The sequence below is a fragment of the Lepisma saccharinum genome, chromosome 8 (genome assembly GCF_977018435.1).
Source record: "Lepisma saccharinum chromosome 8, izLepSacc3.1, whole genome shotgun sequence".
NCBI lineage: Eukaryota > Metazoa > Arthropoda > Insecta > Zygentoma > Lepismatidae > Lepisma > Lepisma saccharinum.
The window spans coordinates 72,215,147-72,234,557 of NC_139236.1; the positions used below are offsets into that span (position 1 = coordinate 72,215,147).

Here is a 19,411-nt window from a genome sequence, read left to right on the forward strand (position 1 = left end):
GTGCCCTTTACAGCCTCGGCTTTTAACGAAAGTCAGAATACTATAATATTTTAGTAACACAACACTGCAATTATGCTATTTATACGGGTACAAAATAGCTTAAGTGCTGATGCACCCAAAATTTTAAATTCAAATTTAAATAAGTGGTAGAGAGTGCAGAGATGCCAATATCTGTGTTTCTTAATGAATTTTAGTCTGAAGTTTTCATGTCAAAACTTTTATCCATCGAGCATTTGGATGTTCTTAGGGCAGCAACAAATTATGAATAATTCCATACATTTTGAAAATCTACTTCTACAATGTACTATGAAGATGGTGTTGAATAATCAAATTTGCACTAAATGGATTTTGTAATATTAAGTCTGTATATCTGAAACTATTCACGTTTAAAATTGCACAAAGGCTTTGGAGACATCCTGTATTATTCAACATGCATATTTTATAGGGCAACATATACGCTGTGTTATTAAATGGTCACTGAAATAGGACCTACGTTTAGCTAACCTTTACAGCATTCCACCTTTGGATGAAATGTCTGGCAACATCTCTTGCAGCTGAGCCTTCTACCGCCACTCCTATATCATGCCAGGGCATTCTGGGAACCTTCTCTCTATCAACAATATCTGTGGAAGAAAAAACCTATGAAAATGCATTTAAAAAATAATATTGTGTATATACTTTTACAGTAGACAGCAATTCATAACTTTAAAATTAAATATTGAACTTAATACATATAGCAGGGTCATTGCTAAGAGGCTAATGATTCCATTTTTAGGGGCATAAGTAGGAATTGTAGCTTTCCTGAGATAGTAATTTAAATGAGCCTTCTCGGATTATATTATCAGCCAAGTTTGCATCTAGTGTTTTGACAACTGACATAGCTCTCAACTTCACAAAATTTTATGATAATATAATGTCAGTTGTTAAAATGCTTGACAGAAATTCTAATCTGATTTGGCTGACTGCCTGTGAAATCTAATAGTGCACCCCAGAAACTTCATTCTTGTAGGCCAAGAGAATCTGGTGCCTGGACCCAGTATAATGCTTTGTGAAATTACGTGTTGTCCTGCCTCATGTCCTTGCGTGTGCTGAGTGTCACCTTGCAGCTGCAGCTTTTGTCAATGCTATAGTGATTTTAGTTCTTCAGTGTGCTTCAATTTGCGCTTGATAATAAGTTTGTCTCCAAAACATTTGTTCTTCCAGTTTTTTTGTACCCGTATTGAGTGGAGGAGTCAATAGCTTTGGTGCTCATGCACTCATTGTCATTTTTAATTAACAATAAACAAACAAACTGAGAACATATATTTTGGCACCATGTGTGGTGATCAATTCAAAGGAAAGTTATGTTTTTTCATACCACAACCTGCTAAGTATGTTTAGAACAGGCACACTTGCATGTCTTGTTAATTGGATCTATCCACTATGACACCTCACAAAATTCCTAAAATGACTCCAGATACTGCTGGGCACGAGAGCTATATTGATACAATCTCATTGAATCTTGCTTGAATTCCAGTATAAACATTTCTAGTCACTAAACTGATACAAACTAACATACAGTACATAAAGATACAAACTTACCCTCATGTGGCTTATCCAATTCTGAGAAATCTTTCACAATAAAATTAACATAGTCTTTCCCTATCCAGTATTTCCCTATGTTATAGTGCTCTGTGTGTTTCTCCCTGGAAGAGAAAATTATAGTTATTCTGTTGTTTTAACTATCTGTGGTTAAGGTTAAGAAAGCTGTCAGGAGACACTAAATGCCAGTTTTAAGTTCTAATTAATTAGAAAAACGTACCTTGTCATTAAACAAATAAAACTTTATCATCTCTACAACATACAATTCTTATTTCGAATGTAACTTTTAAGGATTTAATGACAATTATAATTTTATTGGTACAAATTTAATTCTGATATATAATTTATTTTAGTTCCCTACGTGCATTACACCCAGTTCTGTAGCATGATTGTATGAAAGGAGTAAGGCTTCCTTAGATAAACCTGACCTGAATATTAGATAAAGAAAACCCGAAGATATTTTAACTAAATAGAATCTATTTGAATCTAAGTCAAGTCACGTCGTCGTAGAATCGGGAGTTTCTGGTCAATGTCTTGAGCAGCTCCATGGACGTCCGCAGGATTTTTTCCAGGGAGGGGCAAGGAAGGTATATTTTTCCAGGGGGCCAACATGGCATATTTTCCCCAATAATAGTGTTCATCCCTCAAAAAAACATTGCTTAATTGAATTCATCATGTTCGTGCAATAGTTAACACACATTATTGTGGCTGAAATTAAATTATATGTGTGAAATATGTAATTTTTGGTTGACTTTCGTTTTCCAGGGGGGGGGGGGGGCATGCCCCCCCCCTTCCGGACGCCCATGAGCAGCTCAATGGATACGCATATCAGTCCCAAGTCAGATTTCCTTGCCTGAGTCTGTGTGCTGCGTTGAAATGTAAGAATCCTCTTCAGTGCAGAAAACTACTTTTCCACCGACGAGCTTGAGGCAGGAACAGTAAGGAACAATTCTGTTAGTTTGTACACTTGTTCAACAGCTTCATTCAAATGGGTAGTACGCAAGTACTCATGAAGTTCAAATACACTGTTTACTCGATATTCGGCTTCAGAATAAATTACCTGTAGCTCAACTTTCAACTGGTAGCAAATTGACAAATTTCGCATACAGCTTAGTTAAGGACACAAACTCTTCTTCTGGAAAGGCCATGTCATATTTTTATTTTTATTATTCTTTTTCTTTCACTAAAAAGCCATTTGTGGAAAATGCGTAGGATACAATTTGCAAATGCATTCGAGAATATTACTCATTATCATGGTTACGATATTTGCGCACATTTTGAAAAGCATATCAAGCAACTTAGTGAAAGCAAAAGGTAAAAAAAATCTGTAAATCATAACGCTAACTATTACACATATGCTTTTAACATTACGGGCAACTGGGATGCATGCACCTAACTTTGCGGGCGCTGCCGGATCTAGGATTGCCAGACATTCCTCTTTTATCTTTAACTTCGTTGATTCTAATGAAGGTAATATCCAACATTAAACCATCTCTTTGTGAACTTAATAGTTAGTTTACACATTTAAAATGACACCCGTTTTGTTAGCTACACCTCCCGTCAAGCATTGTTGAAACAACACGGGAGTTGATTTTCTTGGTTCTCTTCCGACCATGGCAAACGTCGGCTACGGTGGCAAACATATGAGTCAGATGCAGCAGGGACAGAAATTCTCGCCAGTTAGCACCCACTGGTAATGCGCCTTACAGTGCTTGAGAATCGGGGTGCCCTGTCATTGGTTCAGAAGATACTACTTAAGCAAACACACCCGCCATGGGCGAGACCAAATCATTTCTTCCATTCACCCACACGTAAGTCCTCTCAAGAAGCCTTACAGAGAAACAACTCGAATCAAAACAAGTCGTCAATTGTTTCCTTAAAAGTTCTACTTGCAGTCTGATATTGCTATGTGTGTTCAAGCGATAAATACAGGAATGAAATACGTTTTCCTCAATAATTTCAACTTGTAAGGTGGACTTACAAGCCTTACATGGGCACTATGCCGCTGATTACACTGTGCCATGAAGGCACATGTAAGGAAGTGTGGAGGTAATACCCCAGATGACTGATGCATTCTAAAATTGAAAGAGGAACTGCACGTTTAAAAACAGTGTGCTTGAATGTTTACAAGTGTTCCTACGAAATGATAGAATTACAGAAGAAGGCATATACATACAAATTCGAGCTAGGTAAAATTATGATGTTAACATGTCATTATCAGCTGAAGTCAATGAAATATTAATCAGTCTAAACTGTGTTGATACTAATCTGACAATGAAGTTACTGCCTTCCTTTTTTGTGCCATTACAAGAGTCCCATGGAATTTACTTGCTTTGGGAAATCAATAAATTGATATAGAAACTGGTAAACCAGATATTTTGGTGCCCTATGCAGGTTTGTGGATCCCCCCCCTACCAAACACTTACATTTTATGTGGTGACCTCCAAAGGAAGTATCTAAGGGTCACTTCATCACTTTAAAATCTTTAATGGAAACAAGGGTCAAGGAACACCTTGTATGTTTAACTTGTCTCATTACCTCTGCCAAGTGTTGTCTTGAGTATAAAAACGTTTTGAATTGCACCCTGTGTGCATGCCACACTATGCTTCAGTCCCCCCCCCCCCCTTCCTCTCTCTAGCCTACCCCTTGCCACGGGCTTGCTGGTGAATGCTCAGAGAAAGATTGAATGTTATGACAGAATAAAATAAATATGGAATTAATATATTTAACACATTCCCAGTATTTATTTATAGTGGGTGTATATTTATAATATGTGTTGCTTACTAGTATGATGTTCTGTCACTTTATCACAAGATAAAATCTCACAAGAACAACACATGTAAAAATGCCAATGTCAGTACAAAATTAAATGTACATTTTCAGTGTAGGTAAATAGTCCCTTGCACCATGTCATGAAGTCACATAAGGGGTTTGGTGGTAGCCCCCTGCCTCCACATTATTGATGTCCACCACAATGGAGATGTAATGCACCAGGGCTGTCTCCGATACACCTATTGATAAGAGTCTGCATGAACCGCGCTATGCACAGACATTTCTACCTGAGATCACTCACCTCTGCAAATCAAATCCAGATCTCCTGCATAACAGCCCTAGCTATTGGGCTACTGCAGCTCTAAATATAAATATGAACTTACTTTCCGTCTATTTCGTCACATGCTGAATTCCTTTTCCCATGTGGCAGCCAACTCTTGGTCCTTGCAAAGTGCACAACCCGGCGATTTAACTTTGGTGTGTCTCCTTTTGTTCTTTCATTCACAGATGGAACCCTAAAAATAATTGAAATTAATATAACATTTGGTGTATCATTATTGTTGAGAAATCTTATTAATATTTGAATTCAGGATAATCCATTTATTGTGTTAATTCCTTTACCTCTTTCATCAATTCATTATTCATCTTCATCATTGTGATTAACCTAGATACAGGGGCGTGCCGTGACCTTTCGTGATAGGCAAGCGATGGGTTAATTTTTCGTTTCGGTTAATTATAACAATTTCAAATATAATATAGGCCTACACACATCCCTATCTACAATAATGTGCATAATGGTGAAGTATCGGGCTTGAGTGTGTGAAGTGCATACATACCGTAAAATCAAATCTTCGCTGCAGGTTTATAAAGAAGAAAAAAGCCTCTCGATATAAACTTGTAAATTTCAACCATGAAGAAAATAATGATTTACTTGATATTTGAGAGCAACTGTAAATTAAATTACGTTCTTTTTTAACCCTAAAAATAATAAACATCCTATTAGCATAAAGTTTCGATCTTAAAAAAATGGACGGGTTTTGTTTCTTACTTGGCTAGAATTATGAATCATGACTTGTCTTCAGTTGGATGCAAGCGCAGATGTGATTCTGGGAACGTTCATGTCTTTGCACTGCATTATAAAAATTGCTCAAGTCACTGTAGCTTGTTCCTAAATTTTATTGAACAAAACACATGGCCAACAAAATAGTTTATTAAGATCATTGCTGCCACATAACCACATAATATTGTTGTACTGAGATGTTTTAAACTGCCTAATGAAAACTTTCCCATCTTTCTTAGTTGGTTTGGTTGTGCACAGTTCAGGACACGGTCGCTCGACTCACAATCACAAGCTCCAACTTTACACCATATGTTCTCGAAATGAATGGTTTTGGAAGAAGGTCCCTAATCAAGGCCTTACCTGCAGCACTGCAAATTGATGGCTATTCTGGTATGTCAACCATGGCGGAAATTTTCAATGTACTTTTACACCAGGTACAAAAACACGACACAAAGAACAGAAAAAAAACAGCACAATATCACAGTAAAAAGCAACACGCAACAGCAGCACCCACGCTTCTAAATTAACCTTTATTTTCAACGTAACCTGCAGTGTTACATACCCTCCATATTTCCAAGTAACCGGCTGTGATTTCATTTCTTATAAATAGCATACGACTGGTGATCACTGGCTAACTTCATAATGTAATTTGTTGATTACTATAGAGTATCAAACATGAAAATCGTACCGCGTTAGGTGGTGCTACGGATGCACAGAAAATTCTGGAAGTTAGCAACACTTGTGGCCTGTGTGGACGAATTCTTTCCAACACCCTTGCCTAAGACAGATGCGTTCTTGGTTTTGCTTGCCCTCGGCCTTTTCTCTTCGTAAACGGGTATGGACAGTGTCCATGCAAGAACTGCATAAGTCACTCGAAAAGCGGGGAGAAAGGCGAGCAATCCTCTTCTTCTAAACGTGGTCAGTCGTGGCGCATCGCCCAGCGTCGTCAAGGGTGCAGCCGGTTTATGTTTCAAGCCAAAAGAACAGAAAATAGAGAAAATGAAAATTCTGCAATGTAAATATCTTATAGTAAATAAATTCCATTCTAATGTGTATAGAGGCATTGAAAAACATGAACTTTAAATATCAAAAGTGTTTTAAAAAACAACGCAAGCGGCACTTGCCCCGCCTTTCCTTACCGCACGCTTCTGCCTAGATAAGTTATGTAAAATGAAAATATCAATACCAACGTATTTATAGGATAAATCTTTCTACATACTCTTTGTAATTAATTGAAACAAACCTGTTTATGTCAGCAGCAGTTTCAACAGCAAACACTGCTCTCAGAGGGGCAACAGCTGACCTATTGGCTGCTTTTGCTAGTGCCATGATTGTCTTTGGAGTGGCATTGATCTCACTAGGGTTACTGGATGTTACTTTCTCATCCACTGGCATGAATGGTGAAGACTCGTCCTCTCGTTTTCCAATATCCACCAGCCTTGAAAGAAAGAAAAACAGTAGAAATTCCAACCCTTCATTTATGCATAATAAATAATTAGATTTATTTGTACCCATTGCCATCTTTGATTTAGTAGATCTATTGTGCCTCATCCTAATATCTATATTATTCCTTGGATAATAATAATGAACAGAAGTTATTTCTTACACTCTTGTATAATAATTTTATGTAACTTTTGTGAAGAGACTAAGTTTAAATGCCTACAGATTTTTGGTGGCTCACTGTTACCATTTACAGAAAGTGATAAGAATTTTTTCCCTATTATTATTATTATCTATTAGAGTAAGAAGTTAATTTTAACTGTGTTTGTGCTATAAATTCAAAGTCAAAATGTTAAACTGTTGTCCTGGTAGTACAACAGAAAATAAATATTCCTAGTTTCATTAAGAAAAGTTATATCTGGAAAGTTTGCACAATTCTGAGGAATAAAGGTGGCTGGAGTGTGGTGCTGATCACATCACCTCCAAAATGGCAGAGATTGAGAATGTGTGGGCCCTACTCCCACATCCCCTAAATGTGCCTACATTGCACAGTGCTATATGAACGAGGAACTTTACCTTACCTTTACCTATCTGGAAAGTTAAAAGTGACATTTTCCTCTTATTTCTTACGTTAGAATCACATGTACCAGAACCCACCTGTGATTGTGATCATCCCATCTTCCATAGCACAAGTCAATTCCACCCACAAAGGCAATTGCTTGGTCAATCACAACCATCTTCTCATGGTGTGACCATAGGAAAACTCCTGCGGTAACATGGTCTGGGTGGCGTAACACCTTAAAAAAGGAAAAAAAGAAAATAGCATATGGCAAATTTCATAATACTTTCCTAGAGTGCTTTTTCAATACTTAGTAGGGATACAAGTAGAAGAGAAAACTGTAAGTGTAAGTCCTGTAATCCTAATTGTGACACCCTTCATTTGACATCGTTCTACATGCAAAATATTATTTTATTTGTGCTTTCACTATAACTTTGTAATTTAAATAACAAACCCATAGCACCTTGCAGAAATTCATAATACAAATTCTCCATGATAAGTTGTACGCAGAGTAGTCAACTTTGCGATTCAGGAATAAGACTAGAATATCAAAAATATACTCCTTGTTTGTCTTTTTCGCACTATTCTTTGGGTTTAATGGTTCTAATTATGAACTTGATATTGAACAAAGAGTAGGCAGGCGTGAATATAGTTGTAGTTGCTCCAGCCACTTACCTTAATATTATTATGTGCTTCTGTAAGAAATTGTTTACTGTAAAGGCTGCTAATGTTCAGAGCCTGCTTTACTTCCTTGAAAAGCAGAACAAATACTTTCACCCCTTCCATCTGAAAGGTAAGTTAGTTTCTGCAATAATTTATATCTAGAAATTGCATTTGTAAACTGAATTCAAGAGAGAAATGTTAATACCAGGATTTGTTATGTGGTTTTGTCCAGTCAATAAGGGTTGTATACCTCATTTGTACTACCGTAATCTTTCCACAAAATGAAGTAAAATATGAGAAAAGGTGAAACTAATATAATACTTAGTAAAAGAGGACACCATCTTTCCTTTATGACATACATATCCGCTCTTATGAAATGCCTGTGTTTATAAGCTTATATAGCTTAAATATCTCCCTAGTACAGTTACAAACACTTCAGGATTTTAATGAGCCCATTGCAAGTCAGTAAAGTTGTTGCAACCCAGAAATGTCTGTGACTGTACAAAAGTTAGCCAGGAAGGAACACCATTGTATTATGTACATTCACTCTTTGGATATCTCCATGATTACAATAACATTTCATGTGTCAGAATTAAAGAATTTAACTTATTTCCACAATAATTTCAATCACATTGACATTTGAACACAAAAGTCCCAAGTCCCAAACACTCAAATGTTGGTCAGAATTTCAGAAGATTGGGGTGGCATTGGCCTGTCTTGCTGGAACCACAAAACAAATTACAGTTACAAATGGGGAGATATTTAAGCAACACCCTTTATAATTAGAAACATTCACCGAGCAATTTATAAAATAATCTCCCAGAAAATCTATAAAAAATGGGGAGCTCGGCAGTTTTTTGTGACCCTTTCCAACAATCTGTTAGCAATTAACAAAACAATAAAATGAGCAAATGACTTTTTGGCAAAGTCAATGCTTGTAAGATATTCCTTAACATTACCAACATCACATATTACATCAATAAGTACTCAACTTACCATATTGTAGATTTGTGCATGTTACTCACTATTAAAGGAAATAAATACATTACATAGTATTGATTAATTTAACTACTTACGTGAGTGAGTATGGAGTCTTATTAGGACAACGTTTCGGAGATCAGACTGCCTCCTTCATCAGGTTTGTGGATGTTTCTAGGCACAGAGCATAGTGCCATGTAAAAGAAGTGTTGAATGAGGATTTGGTTAAGTGTTAAGGTTAAAAACACTTACAAAAACTCTGCCATATTCCTACTTAAAAATCTCAGCATGTTAAAAACTTCGTAAAAATACTCCACACTTATATTCAAATAACCCAAAAAAGATCCCAAGTGGCCATTACGAGCTCAGGCTGGTTATGAGGCCTACACTGGTGAGCAGTCCCCACCTCAACCGGAAGGAAAAAGCTACCTCCCCTCCTATAACCCATCCCTCCTTTATCTCTTACATCACCAATCCAAATTGAATCCTCGTTCTTCTTCTGCTGCTTTGATGACCTCCGAAGTAACATGGAAACCTATTTTTGTGTTAGTTTTCACTGCCTTATCCCATTTTTTATAGAAAACTGATCGATAAACTCAACAGAGACGATGGTAATTTAGAGAACGGATGAATCAGTTTTCTTAAAAAAAAAAAAATGGGATAAGGCAGTGAAAACTAACACAAAAATAGGTTTCCATGTTACTTCGGAGGTCATCAAAGCAGCAGAAGAAGAAAGAGGATTCACTTTGGATTGGTGATGTAAGAGATAAAGGAGGGATGGGTTATAGGAGGGGAGGTAGCTTTTTCCTTCCAGTTGAGGTGGGGGCTGCTCACCAGTGTAGGCCTCATAACCAGCCTGGGCTCGTAACGGCCACTTGGGATCTTTTTTTGGATATTTGAATATAAGTGTGGAGCATTTTAACGAAGTTTTTAACATGCTGAGATTTTTAAGTAGGAATATGGCAGAGTTTTTGTAAGTGTTTTTAACCTTAACACTTAACCAAATCCTCATTCAACACTTCTTTTATGTGGCACTATGCTCTGTGCCTAGAAACATCCACGAACCTGATGAAGGAGACAGTCTGACCTCCGAAACGTTGTCCTAATAAGACTCCATACTCACTCCCGTAAGTAGTTAAATTAATCAATACTATGTAACGTATTTATTTACTCAACTTAACCTGATAAGAGTTCAATTTTGTATAAATAATCATAAATTGCTCCTTTGCAAATGTTGATTCATGCTTATCTTATCACTGTGAATTAAAGGAAACTTTATTGGCATTAAATTAGCCAGTTGGCAATGTGTAAAGAAATAGTTACATAATTGCTATCTCTGGTAAACCTAATTCACTGCAGCTTGTTTCCAAACTCATTTCAAGATAAAAATGCTATTTAATAACTTAAAATACCTTAAAATAGTAGAGTAGGAAGGAACTTTTCACACCATAGAAGGAACATTGTGTTTATATGTAAACAAATTGAAGTTCATAATAGGTAGAAATCTTTAGTTTGCATAGGTGAATTATGAAATAATACTTGAAAAAAGCTTTTCATGCTATTTGGTTATATATTCTGTAAGAAACTACAGAATACTATAATATTAAAGCATGTCTGGATTTTGCACCTTGAACATATCTCTCACCATTATCTTCATGTGGATTTCATATAACGGGTGTTTCAGTCGGGGCGGAACCCTGTATTTCAGTCATAACTCGAACACTAATAAAGATATTGCAACGAAAATTTGGAGTGGACTTACCTCCATTCATGCGAAGTCGGGTGACATCATAAGAAGTGCTGGAAATGGCACCATTGGTATCCAGGCAGCAAAAAAAAAAAATCGCACATCCTGGAGTAGCAACGGCGCCAATCGGTTACGCCCGTTTATGCATACCAAATCGTCGTGGTCCACGAGTTAAAACAACCAGATTATGGGAAGAGAGTGACGTATTGTCAATGGTTCCAGACCCTTGTCCAGGATAATCCAGACATTCTGGTTGGTTTTCGGATGAGGCGTGGTTCCATCTTTCAGGATCTCGCATTTGGGCAAGCAAGAATCCTAATATGATAATCGAAGAACCCCTTCATTCCGAGAAGATTGGTGTTTGGTGTTGAATTTCCCGGAGATGCATAATTGGACCCATCTTCTTCGACACGACAATCACAACAGCAGCGTACCTAGACATCTTCAACTGCTTTGTGAACCAACTGGACGATGAGGAATTATCCATTGGTTATTTTCAGCAGGATGGAGCAACACCGCACACCTCGCATGCAAGCATGGCCAAAATCCGGTCTTTTTTTCGGCAACCGCGTAATTTCCAGGGGAAAAGTCCCCTGCCTGCTCGCCTGATCTCACGCCGCCTGATTTTTTTGTGGGGACATTTGAAGTCGCAGGTTTATGCCAACAAACCGCGAACCATAGAGGCCTTGAAAGCAAACATCAGTGCGGCCATCCCAGCAGTGACACCTGATATACTGAGACGGACTTTTCACAACATGGAACACCACATCCAATGCTGCCTGGATGCCAATGGTGGCCATTTCCAACACTTGTTATGATGTCACCCGACTTCGCAATATCTTTATTAGTGTCAGAGTTATGAACGAAATACAGGGTTCTGCCCCGAGTGAAACACCCTGTATATTGATAATAGAAAATAGGTGTACAGCATTATGAAACTATTACAGATAGTTAGGCAATAACTGAATATAAGCCACATGAAGAACACTGTGGTTCTTCAGTGCAAAAACTCACAGCTTTTCGCTGTAAAATCTGATCCAAACGCCAGTAGTCATCCATGGCAGGGCGTTTCATGTAAGTTTGTGGAGACAGCCACCAGTCAGTGATGTAGATTTCTTCTTCAGCGTTCTCCAATGCATCTGCAATGGCTTCCATATAGGAGCAGCCATCCACAAACCATGATGCATGGACATTCATCCTCTGAGGTGCAAAAGACTGGAAGCGATTACCCTGGATGAAAGTTTTGCCTGGAAATTTCAGAGTTAACATGTAAGGTTTTATGCAAAGGCAGGATTGTTGTCAAATGAGTTCAATCTCATATGTGCAATATCTTAAAAATATTAATGAAGGAATATTAAACCTGTAAAGGTATGGAATTGTACTTATGTTTTAATGCCTCCCATAGTATAGACAATTTTATGAACTACCTAGGTCTTGTACTTTTCTTATGAGTACAAATGTAAATCATGCTTTGTTCAGACTTTGTTGGTCCAAGCCTATCTTTACAATTAAGGTAAGGTAAGGAAAGTTCCTCGTGCACTTTGCACCATTCCATGAGGCATATACGTATAGGGGTATGTGTAGGGCCCCACATGTTGATTTCTGCCATTTTGGAGATGATGTGATCAGCATGATGCCTTTACCCCCTAGGTTGCCCTCAGGTAGCCATTTATTTGAGGCTGGGTGAGCCCCAGAGCTGCTTTATACAGGGATAAGACTGGAAAAATTCTGACCTTAGATCACCCACCCAGGAATTGAACCTGGGTCTCCCATGTGGCAGTCGGATGCCTTACTGACTAGACCACCATGTCTCTTACAATGAAGGTGGCTATACTTAATTTGTACTCCCTCTGTCCCATAATTATTGTCCGGTACACTTTTGTTTGTTGTCCCATAATAATTGTCCGATATTCAAACTGTGACATTGGTGTATACAGAAGAAGAAAATTAAACACGGGAATGAGTCATACAACATTATTACTCAAGGATCAGTACAAATTGGCCGATCAAGTATCCAAAATAACATAAATAAAAAGTTACCATTTTGGCATACCGGACAATAATTATGGGACAGAGGGAGTAGTTGAAATACAGGGTGTTTCATAAATAATTGAGGTTACACAAATTTATTGCAAGTAAACTATTTTACTTAAGTTAAAATGATGATCCAGTCCAGAATGATCAAGGAACGCAAACAGTTTATGCGTGTATATTTTGTTAAGCTGAGCGTTCACATCCCTGTCACTAGGCAACACTCAAATCACCCACATCATGCACATCACTCCCAGTGTTATGTGCAATGTTTTGGTCCTCAAGATCACGGGACCGTACACCGTGTGACTTATTTTTGTGGGGTTTCATCAAAGACAGGGTATTCGTCTCACCGATGCCGTGTGATATCGCAGCCCTGAGGGAGCGTATCATCGCAGCGATAGACACTATCGACAGGTCCATGTTGATGCGAGTGTGGCTAGAAGTAGAATATCGTGCTGATACGTGGTCATTGAACATTTGTAGATGTAAAAAAAAAGAAACTGTTTGAGTTTCTTGTTTGTTCTGGGCTGGTTTTATTAATGTAAGTTCAATACTTTACTTACGATAAATATTTGTAACCCCTTCAATTATTTATGAGACACCCGGTACATGTTACATACCAATTGTTGCAAGACGTCTACTGTAATATAGTCAATGGAATGGAAATATATATCTAACCTAATCTAATACAATTGGAATGCAAATAGAATATACACATAACAACTTTTTACCTATATTACTTTATAATTATTATTTTACTGCCATTCTTATTACTAGAATAACCTTTCCAAAGTTGGAGTATGAAAAGTGACAGCAGTTATAAACATTTCTTTATTTTTAATTTCAAATTAATATCAATACCTTGATTATCTCTGGCTTGTACAAGAGCTTCTTTCCATTCTTCAGTCTTCCTTCTTGATAAGCATTTTACAACAATCTGTCTGAAAAAATAGGTATTTGTAATTTAATCAGATTAACTAGACAAGAAATTAAATGAAAGACAAACTAAATACAACTAATTTAACAATGTATGCTTTGGATATTTTGGAAACAATGTTATCTACATTTACACTTCTGAGTTTTGGCTGAATTAATAAATTTAATAGAACAACAGCAACTCACCTGCTCAAATTAGTTATTAGAATTCCATGCCTGAGTCCTATGATGTGCATTCCTGATAGAAATTCAAAACCATTGTCCATTAACATAACACAGTTCACGGTGCCAGTTTTGGGATTGATGTAGCCAATAAATGTATCTTTCACAAACAGCCATCTTGCTATCCACTGTCCAAATGTTCCACCCATGAAGCGGTTCATCCTGTAGTAAATTAACATACATCTAATACTGATATGACATGATATCACTATGAACCAATTAATGATTCCATCCCCAATATTACACATAACATACCAATAATATGTATAAGGCATAACAGTATGTTATTGTCATGTGTAAGTAGCAATCATTAAAAAAAAAACACTTTATTTATTAAACATTTTTGAGAAGTTGCTTAATTAAATCATTGTATTAAAATTCTGTTGTAATGAAGCAAATTATTAGGGATCGGACAGATTAATCAGAACTCTATTGGTATCTGCCAATACAGGCAAATCGGTGTGTCAGGTTATCAGTAAAATTACCATAATTTTACCGATCTAATATATTTATAAATATCTTACAAGTTACTGCAATATTGTGCCAATTTGTCATAATTGTTATGGATATAAACATAGAATTTCCATTACCTACTTTTTTAAAGTTAATGCCCAAATATGGAGCTTCTTTTGCATTGCAAAAACTTGGTTCACCTGGTAACATACTAACACTTTAGCAGCCACATGTACTGCTGGCGGTACAAGCATATGTTTTACTAGCAAACGAGCAGAGATTTTGGTTGGCATACCCATTAGGCCAAAATTTAGTCTTATCTTCCTTACTTCCTGTAAGTACCTGCATGACCTATTATTGACAATAATATGTCAGATAATTGTATTTTCCCTTTTTCGGACTTTTTGCGATTACCTTTAATTGATGCATGTTAGGCCAACATGATGGCCGGCAGTTCAAGGGATTGAAACCTGCTTATCGTTGTTGAAATGTTTCATGTGCTCGAACATTCACAGAGGAGATTTTTCAACAGAGGTATTATTACAATTGCTTTCATTTGATGAGTGTCATTGTTGTCACCACTTGCTCCTTTTATTGTTTTCCTGTATTTTTTGTTACTCCGCTTTTGGCAATTTGCAAATGAGGAACACAATGATGGCAGTTGTTTGTTCAAGGTGCAGAGTTTGATTAAAAAATTTAATGAAGCCTATCAAAATACTCTGCTATTTTTTCTGTCATTTTATTTACAACATTGTATTGATAAATAGAAATATATATATATACATAGAAATGTATTAACATATAGTATTGTATTATTATTAGAAGCATTTCATTGCACAATTCATATTAATTGTGATAAAAAGTGGAAGAAAACCCAATGAATTTAGTGTGTTTGAAGTTTATGCTGTAAGGTACCTTGTAATGTATACTAAGTAAATGGGAATAATGTTTTATAAATATGTCATAAATATATATGCAAACAAATATAAGAAAAAATAGGTAAGGTAAAAAGGTAAAGTTCCCCATGAATATAGCACCGTGCATGAAAGGACATTTATAGGATGTGGGGGTAGGACCCCACATATTCTTGATATCGGCCATTTTGGAGGTGATGTGATCAGCTATACGCTTAGTCCACCTTTACCCTCCAGGATTGCCCCTAGCTTCCCACTGATGTGAGGCTTGATGAGCCCAGAAACTTGCTTATGCTGGAACAAGGTCTAAAAAATTCAGACCTTAGATCACCCAGCTAGGGAATCGAACCTGGGTCACCCACGTGGCAGTCAGACACCATATCAACTTTTTTGGTAAAGAAATACCCCTAAGTGGTAGTATCTCCTGTTCTCAAGTTTCACACATATCAATTTTCTCTAAATTCTCTGGATTCTCATTGGGACAAACACAATATCTATGTCTGAACCGGGATTCGAACTTGGACCCCTGGCATTGAAGTATGCTGTGCTAACCACTCTGCCATGGATGTCAACGATGACTAGACCACAGCGGCTCTCTTGTGAAAAAAAAATTAGACAGAAATAATTCATTAACACAAAAATATTTTAGCTAGTACTAAGTGAAACAATAATTGATAATCATGAAAACATACTATAATAAATAAAAGTAATAATATAAATATTGCGCTTGTAGAATGAAAATGCTATTCCCAGCAGGCATCATTGACTCTTCAATTATCTGCCCAGAGAGCCTTACAAAACATGACAAATTCAAATTTAACGGCTACTTGAACGACGGCGGTACAACTGTGCATGCTGTAGACAATTCGCTAAAATGCCCATGGCAGCTATAGTGATAAGGTCAATGAACCATTTTGAAATTTGTATCAGATCGGTAAAATATCAGTATCGGTAAATTTTATATTGGTACTTTATCGGTATTGGCCAAATTTTCTAATCGGTCCATCCCTACAAATAGTGAAGTGCTTTATGTGGAGAGTAGAATTGAATAGCACATGGGTCCTATGAAGAACTGAGGGAAACCATCTTGTAGAACTGAAAATAGCGCCAGTGCAGGATAAAGTGGAATATGTTCTATGGTATCATTAGACCAAGTCACTGATTGTGTAAAATCCTTTGAACTGTGGACCAGGTTATTCAGAGTTCACAAGATGCACGAATAGTAGAACTTGATGGGTTTTATAGAAATGCTTGCGCACAGCCTCAACACTCTCTTGACTGACTGGTGGTTGCCCTGCTCGTGAACGGGAAAGCAAACTTCCGGTCTACTTATACTTGTCATACCACGCAACAATCTTTGTGTAATCAGGTGGTGGTCGTCCATATTCTCTCCTGTACAGCAATTGGTGACTTGGTCTCACGATACCACAAAATACATTGAGCTTTCTCCTGAATGGATGCCATTTTCAGTTTCAGCGATTTCAGTGCCTCCTATACCAACTCAGACTCTACCTAGAACATGAGAAAAAAACCTTTTTGAGTTTCTCTTTCTTTTGCCACAAGCCATGCATCTGCAACTGTAATAGTTTCTTTGCATTGTTGGAAAGACTTTGCGGGTCACCCTGTATATGTTCACATTATGAAATTAATATTAAATGTTGAAAATCCAGTTACTTTTTAATGTTATATATTCCCGAAATGGGTTCAAATATTAAATAGTAATGTAGTTGCTGGTTATATACATATATTTGTTTTGATTTGATTGATTTCTGTTATTTAGCATCACTTATCTGCAGTGGCGGATTAAGCTTCCTCGCCGCCCCTAGGCACAAACTTAATGTGCGCCCTTCTCAAAAGAGAAGTAGTAACTTATTTGCAGTATTTTTACAGGCTAATATAAAAATTAGTGAACATACTGAAATAAAAAACAAAGGATAAAAATCAATAACAAACAATTCATTTTCTGTATGTGCTATACCTAAAATTATGTAATGTATTGAGAAATTAAATTCACCACTCACCAGTCATAAATGAAGCCGCTTCCGTCTCACTTTGGTTGCTGCAAACTCATGTATAAGTTCTTCAAAGTTGATGTGTCCATCAGTCAAGATGTCTGCTTCGATGTGGAGAATAGATAACTCGTTCAGTCTTTTATTACACATGGTTGAACGGAGATAAGTCTTCAGTCTTTTTAGGGCCGAAAACGAACGTTCGGCTGAACAGTTTGTTACAGCAGTACACAAAAATATTCTTAATGCAATGTCCACATTTGGAAACACGGACTGCAGCTTTTCTTTCCGTATAAAGGCTAACATTTCTGCTGGCGAGTCACAGATTCCTCTGGTCTTCAGAAGCCCCGCAAGATGCACACATTCGTTTGGAAAGGTTGATTCCAGATCAGTTTCATATGCAGTCTGAAGGTTAGCTGCGCGTTCAGAAATGACACAAGAAGAACTTTGCAGAAACTTACTGAAAATCATGAAGTTGTCAGACATTAATTTATAGCTTTCTTTTCTTCTAATTAATTCAGCGTGCAATTTATCAAGAATAGGAAGAAACACCTCAACTTTAAATTTTTCTCTTCCTGTTAGAACAACCTCATTGTCTCTTACTTCATCGGCTTGAATGTTACGTTTTCTAAACCTTTTATAACTACACTCGTAATCCATATCAGTTTTCTCCATGGATTTTTGCTCATAAGACTCGAACATGTCACGAAGAGAAGTTATAAAGTTCACAAGTGATTCAAATAAATCATGTACTATTGTTAAATCTATGTTGACACTTTGTAATTTCACGGTGACGCTATGGAATCTCTGCAGTATATCCTTCCAAATAGTGATCATGAAAGCTGTCTCCAGCCTGTTTAGTTGATTCAAGAGGGATAAGGCCTCATTTCGAACTAGTGGTTTCTCAAAAGGATCATCACTTACATGAGTAAGGGCTTTCATTACACTATCCCAGTTTTCATATATACATGTACAAGCCTCCTCTCGTGCTGACCAACGTGTCTGTGATAAGGATTTTAGTGTTTTGCTTCCTGGATACAGGAAAGAAGCAAGTAAGTTCCAGCGTTTTGTTGAACTGGAAAAAAAATTGTAAATATTTTGAAGCATAGTGAAAAAAGAACATGCTTCCCTACAACTGCTTGCTGCACTACTTCCGACCAAATTCAAAGAATGAGCTGCGCAAGGCACATAATATGCTTTAGAATTTATTCCTTTAATTCGAGCCTGTAAACCTGTATATGCCCCCGACATATTGCTGGCATTGTCGTACGACTGACCTCTGCAATTAGTAAGGTCAATAGAATGTCTGGTCAAAATATCTATTACAGCTTCGGCTAGATTTTCAGACTTGTGACCTGGATTTGACAGAAACGAAAGAAACCTTTCAACAGGTTTACCATCTTCATTCACATATCTTAACACAAAAGCTAACTGATCAGTATGCGAAATATCTGGAGTTGAATCAACAATTATGGAGAAATATTTGCTTTGTTTTATTTCATTAATAATTTCTTTTCTCACTCTATCAGCAAGCAGTTCAATAACTTCATCACAAATTGTAGAAGACAAGTAGCTTGTATGACCTTTCCCTGGATTTCCATACCGTTCAATGTGTTCTGCAAGAAATGGGTCAAACTCGGCAATAAGCTCTAGAGACATCATGTAGTGCCCGTTGTGCAGAGAATGGAATTTTTCTTCGTGACCACGTAAGGGAAGCCCGCGACTTGTCAACTTCTTTACGACAGCAAAAACTCTTCTTAAGACACTGACCCAGTACGTAAGTTCCGTCTGAATATGTGATTGAAAATGGTTCTCCAAGGTCCCAACAGATTTCTGCCTTGTTAAGAGTGCCAACTCGCAGTTTTTGTGTTCTTCAGAATTTTCGTGTGATGCTAGAATATTTGAAATGTTTTTCCAGTCTGAAATGCCATGAGTTGCGATGTTTGTCTTGCCCTTGAACAACCTGCATGATGCACAATAAACGACACCAGTGCTGCACGAATATACCAAATAATTCCGCAAAATTGATTCACCATTTACAAG

The 19,411-nt window shown here is 37.1% G+C and overlaps 1 protein-coding gene across 1 annotated transcript in view; it reads right to left on the reverse strand.

Moving 5' to 3' along the window:
• The window catches only part of LOC145991130 (phospholipase D1-like), a 57,787-nt gene that overhangs the window by 10,956 nt on the left and 27,420 nt on the right, over positions 1-19,411 (reverse strand). Inside the window, exons 8-16 of the mRNA XM_083126900.1 lie at positions 13,957-14,154; positions 13,696-13,775; positions 11,815-12,047; positions 8,088-8,198; positions 7,511-7,650; positions 6,657-6,851; positions 4,737-4,868; positions 1,582-1,685; positions 505-623 (exon numbers count right to left, since the gene is read on the reverse strand). Coding sequence (XP_082983026.1) covers positions 505-623; positions 1,582-1,685; positions 4,737-4,868; positions 6,657-6,851; positions 7,511-7,650; positions 8,088-8,198; positions 11,815-12,047; positions 13,696-13,775; positions 13,957-14,154 — 1,312 coding nt within the window. The remainder of the gene's footprint in view (positions 1-504; positions 624-1,581; positions 1,686-4,736; positions 4,869-6,656; positions 6,852-7,510; positions 7,651-8,087; positions 8,199-11,814; positions 12,048-13,695; positions 13,776-13,956; positions 14,155-19,411) is intronic.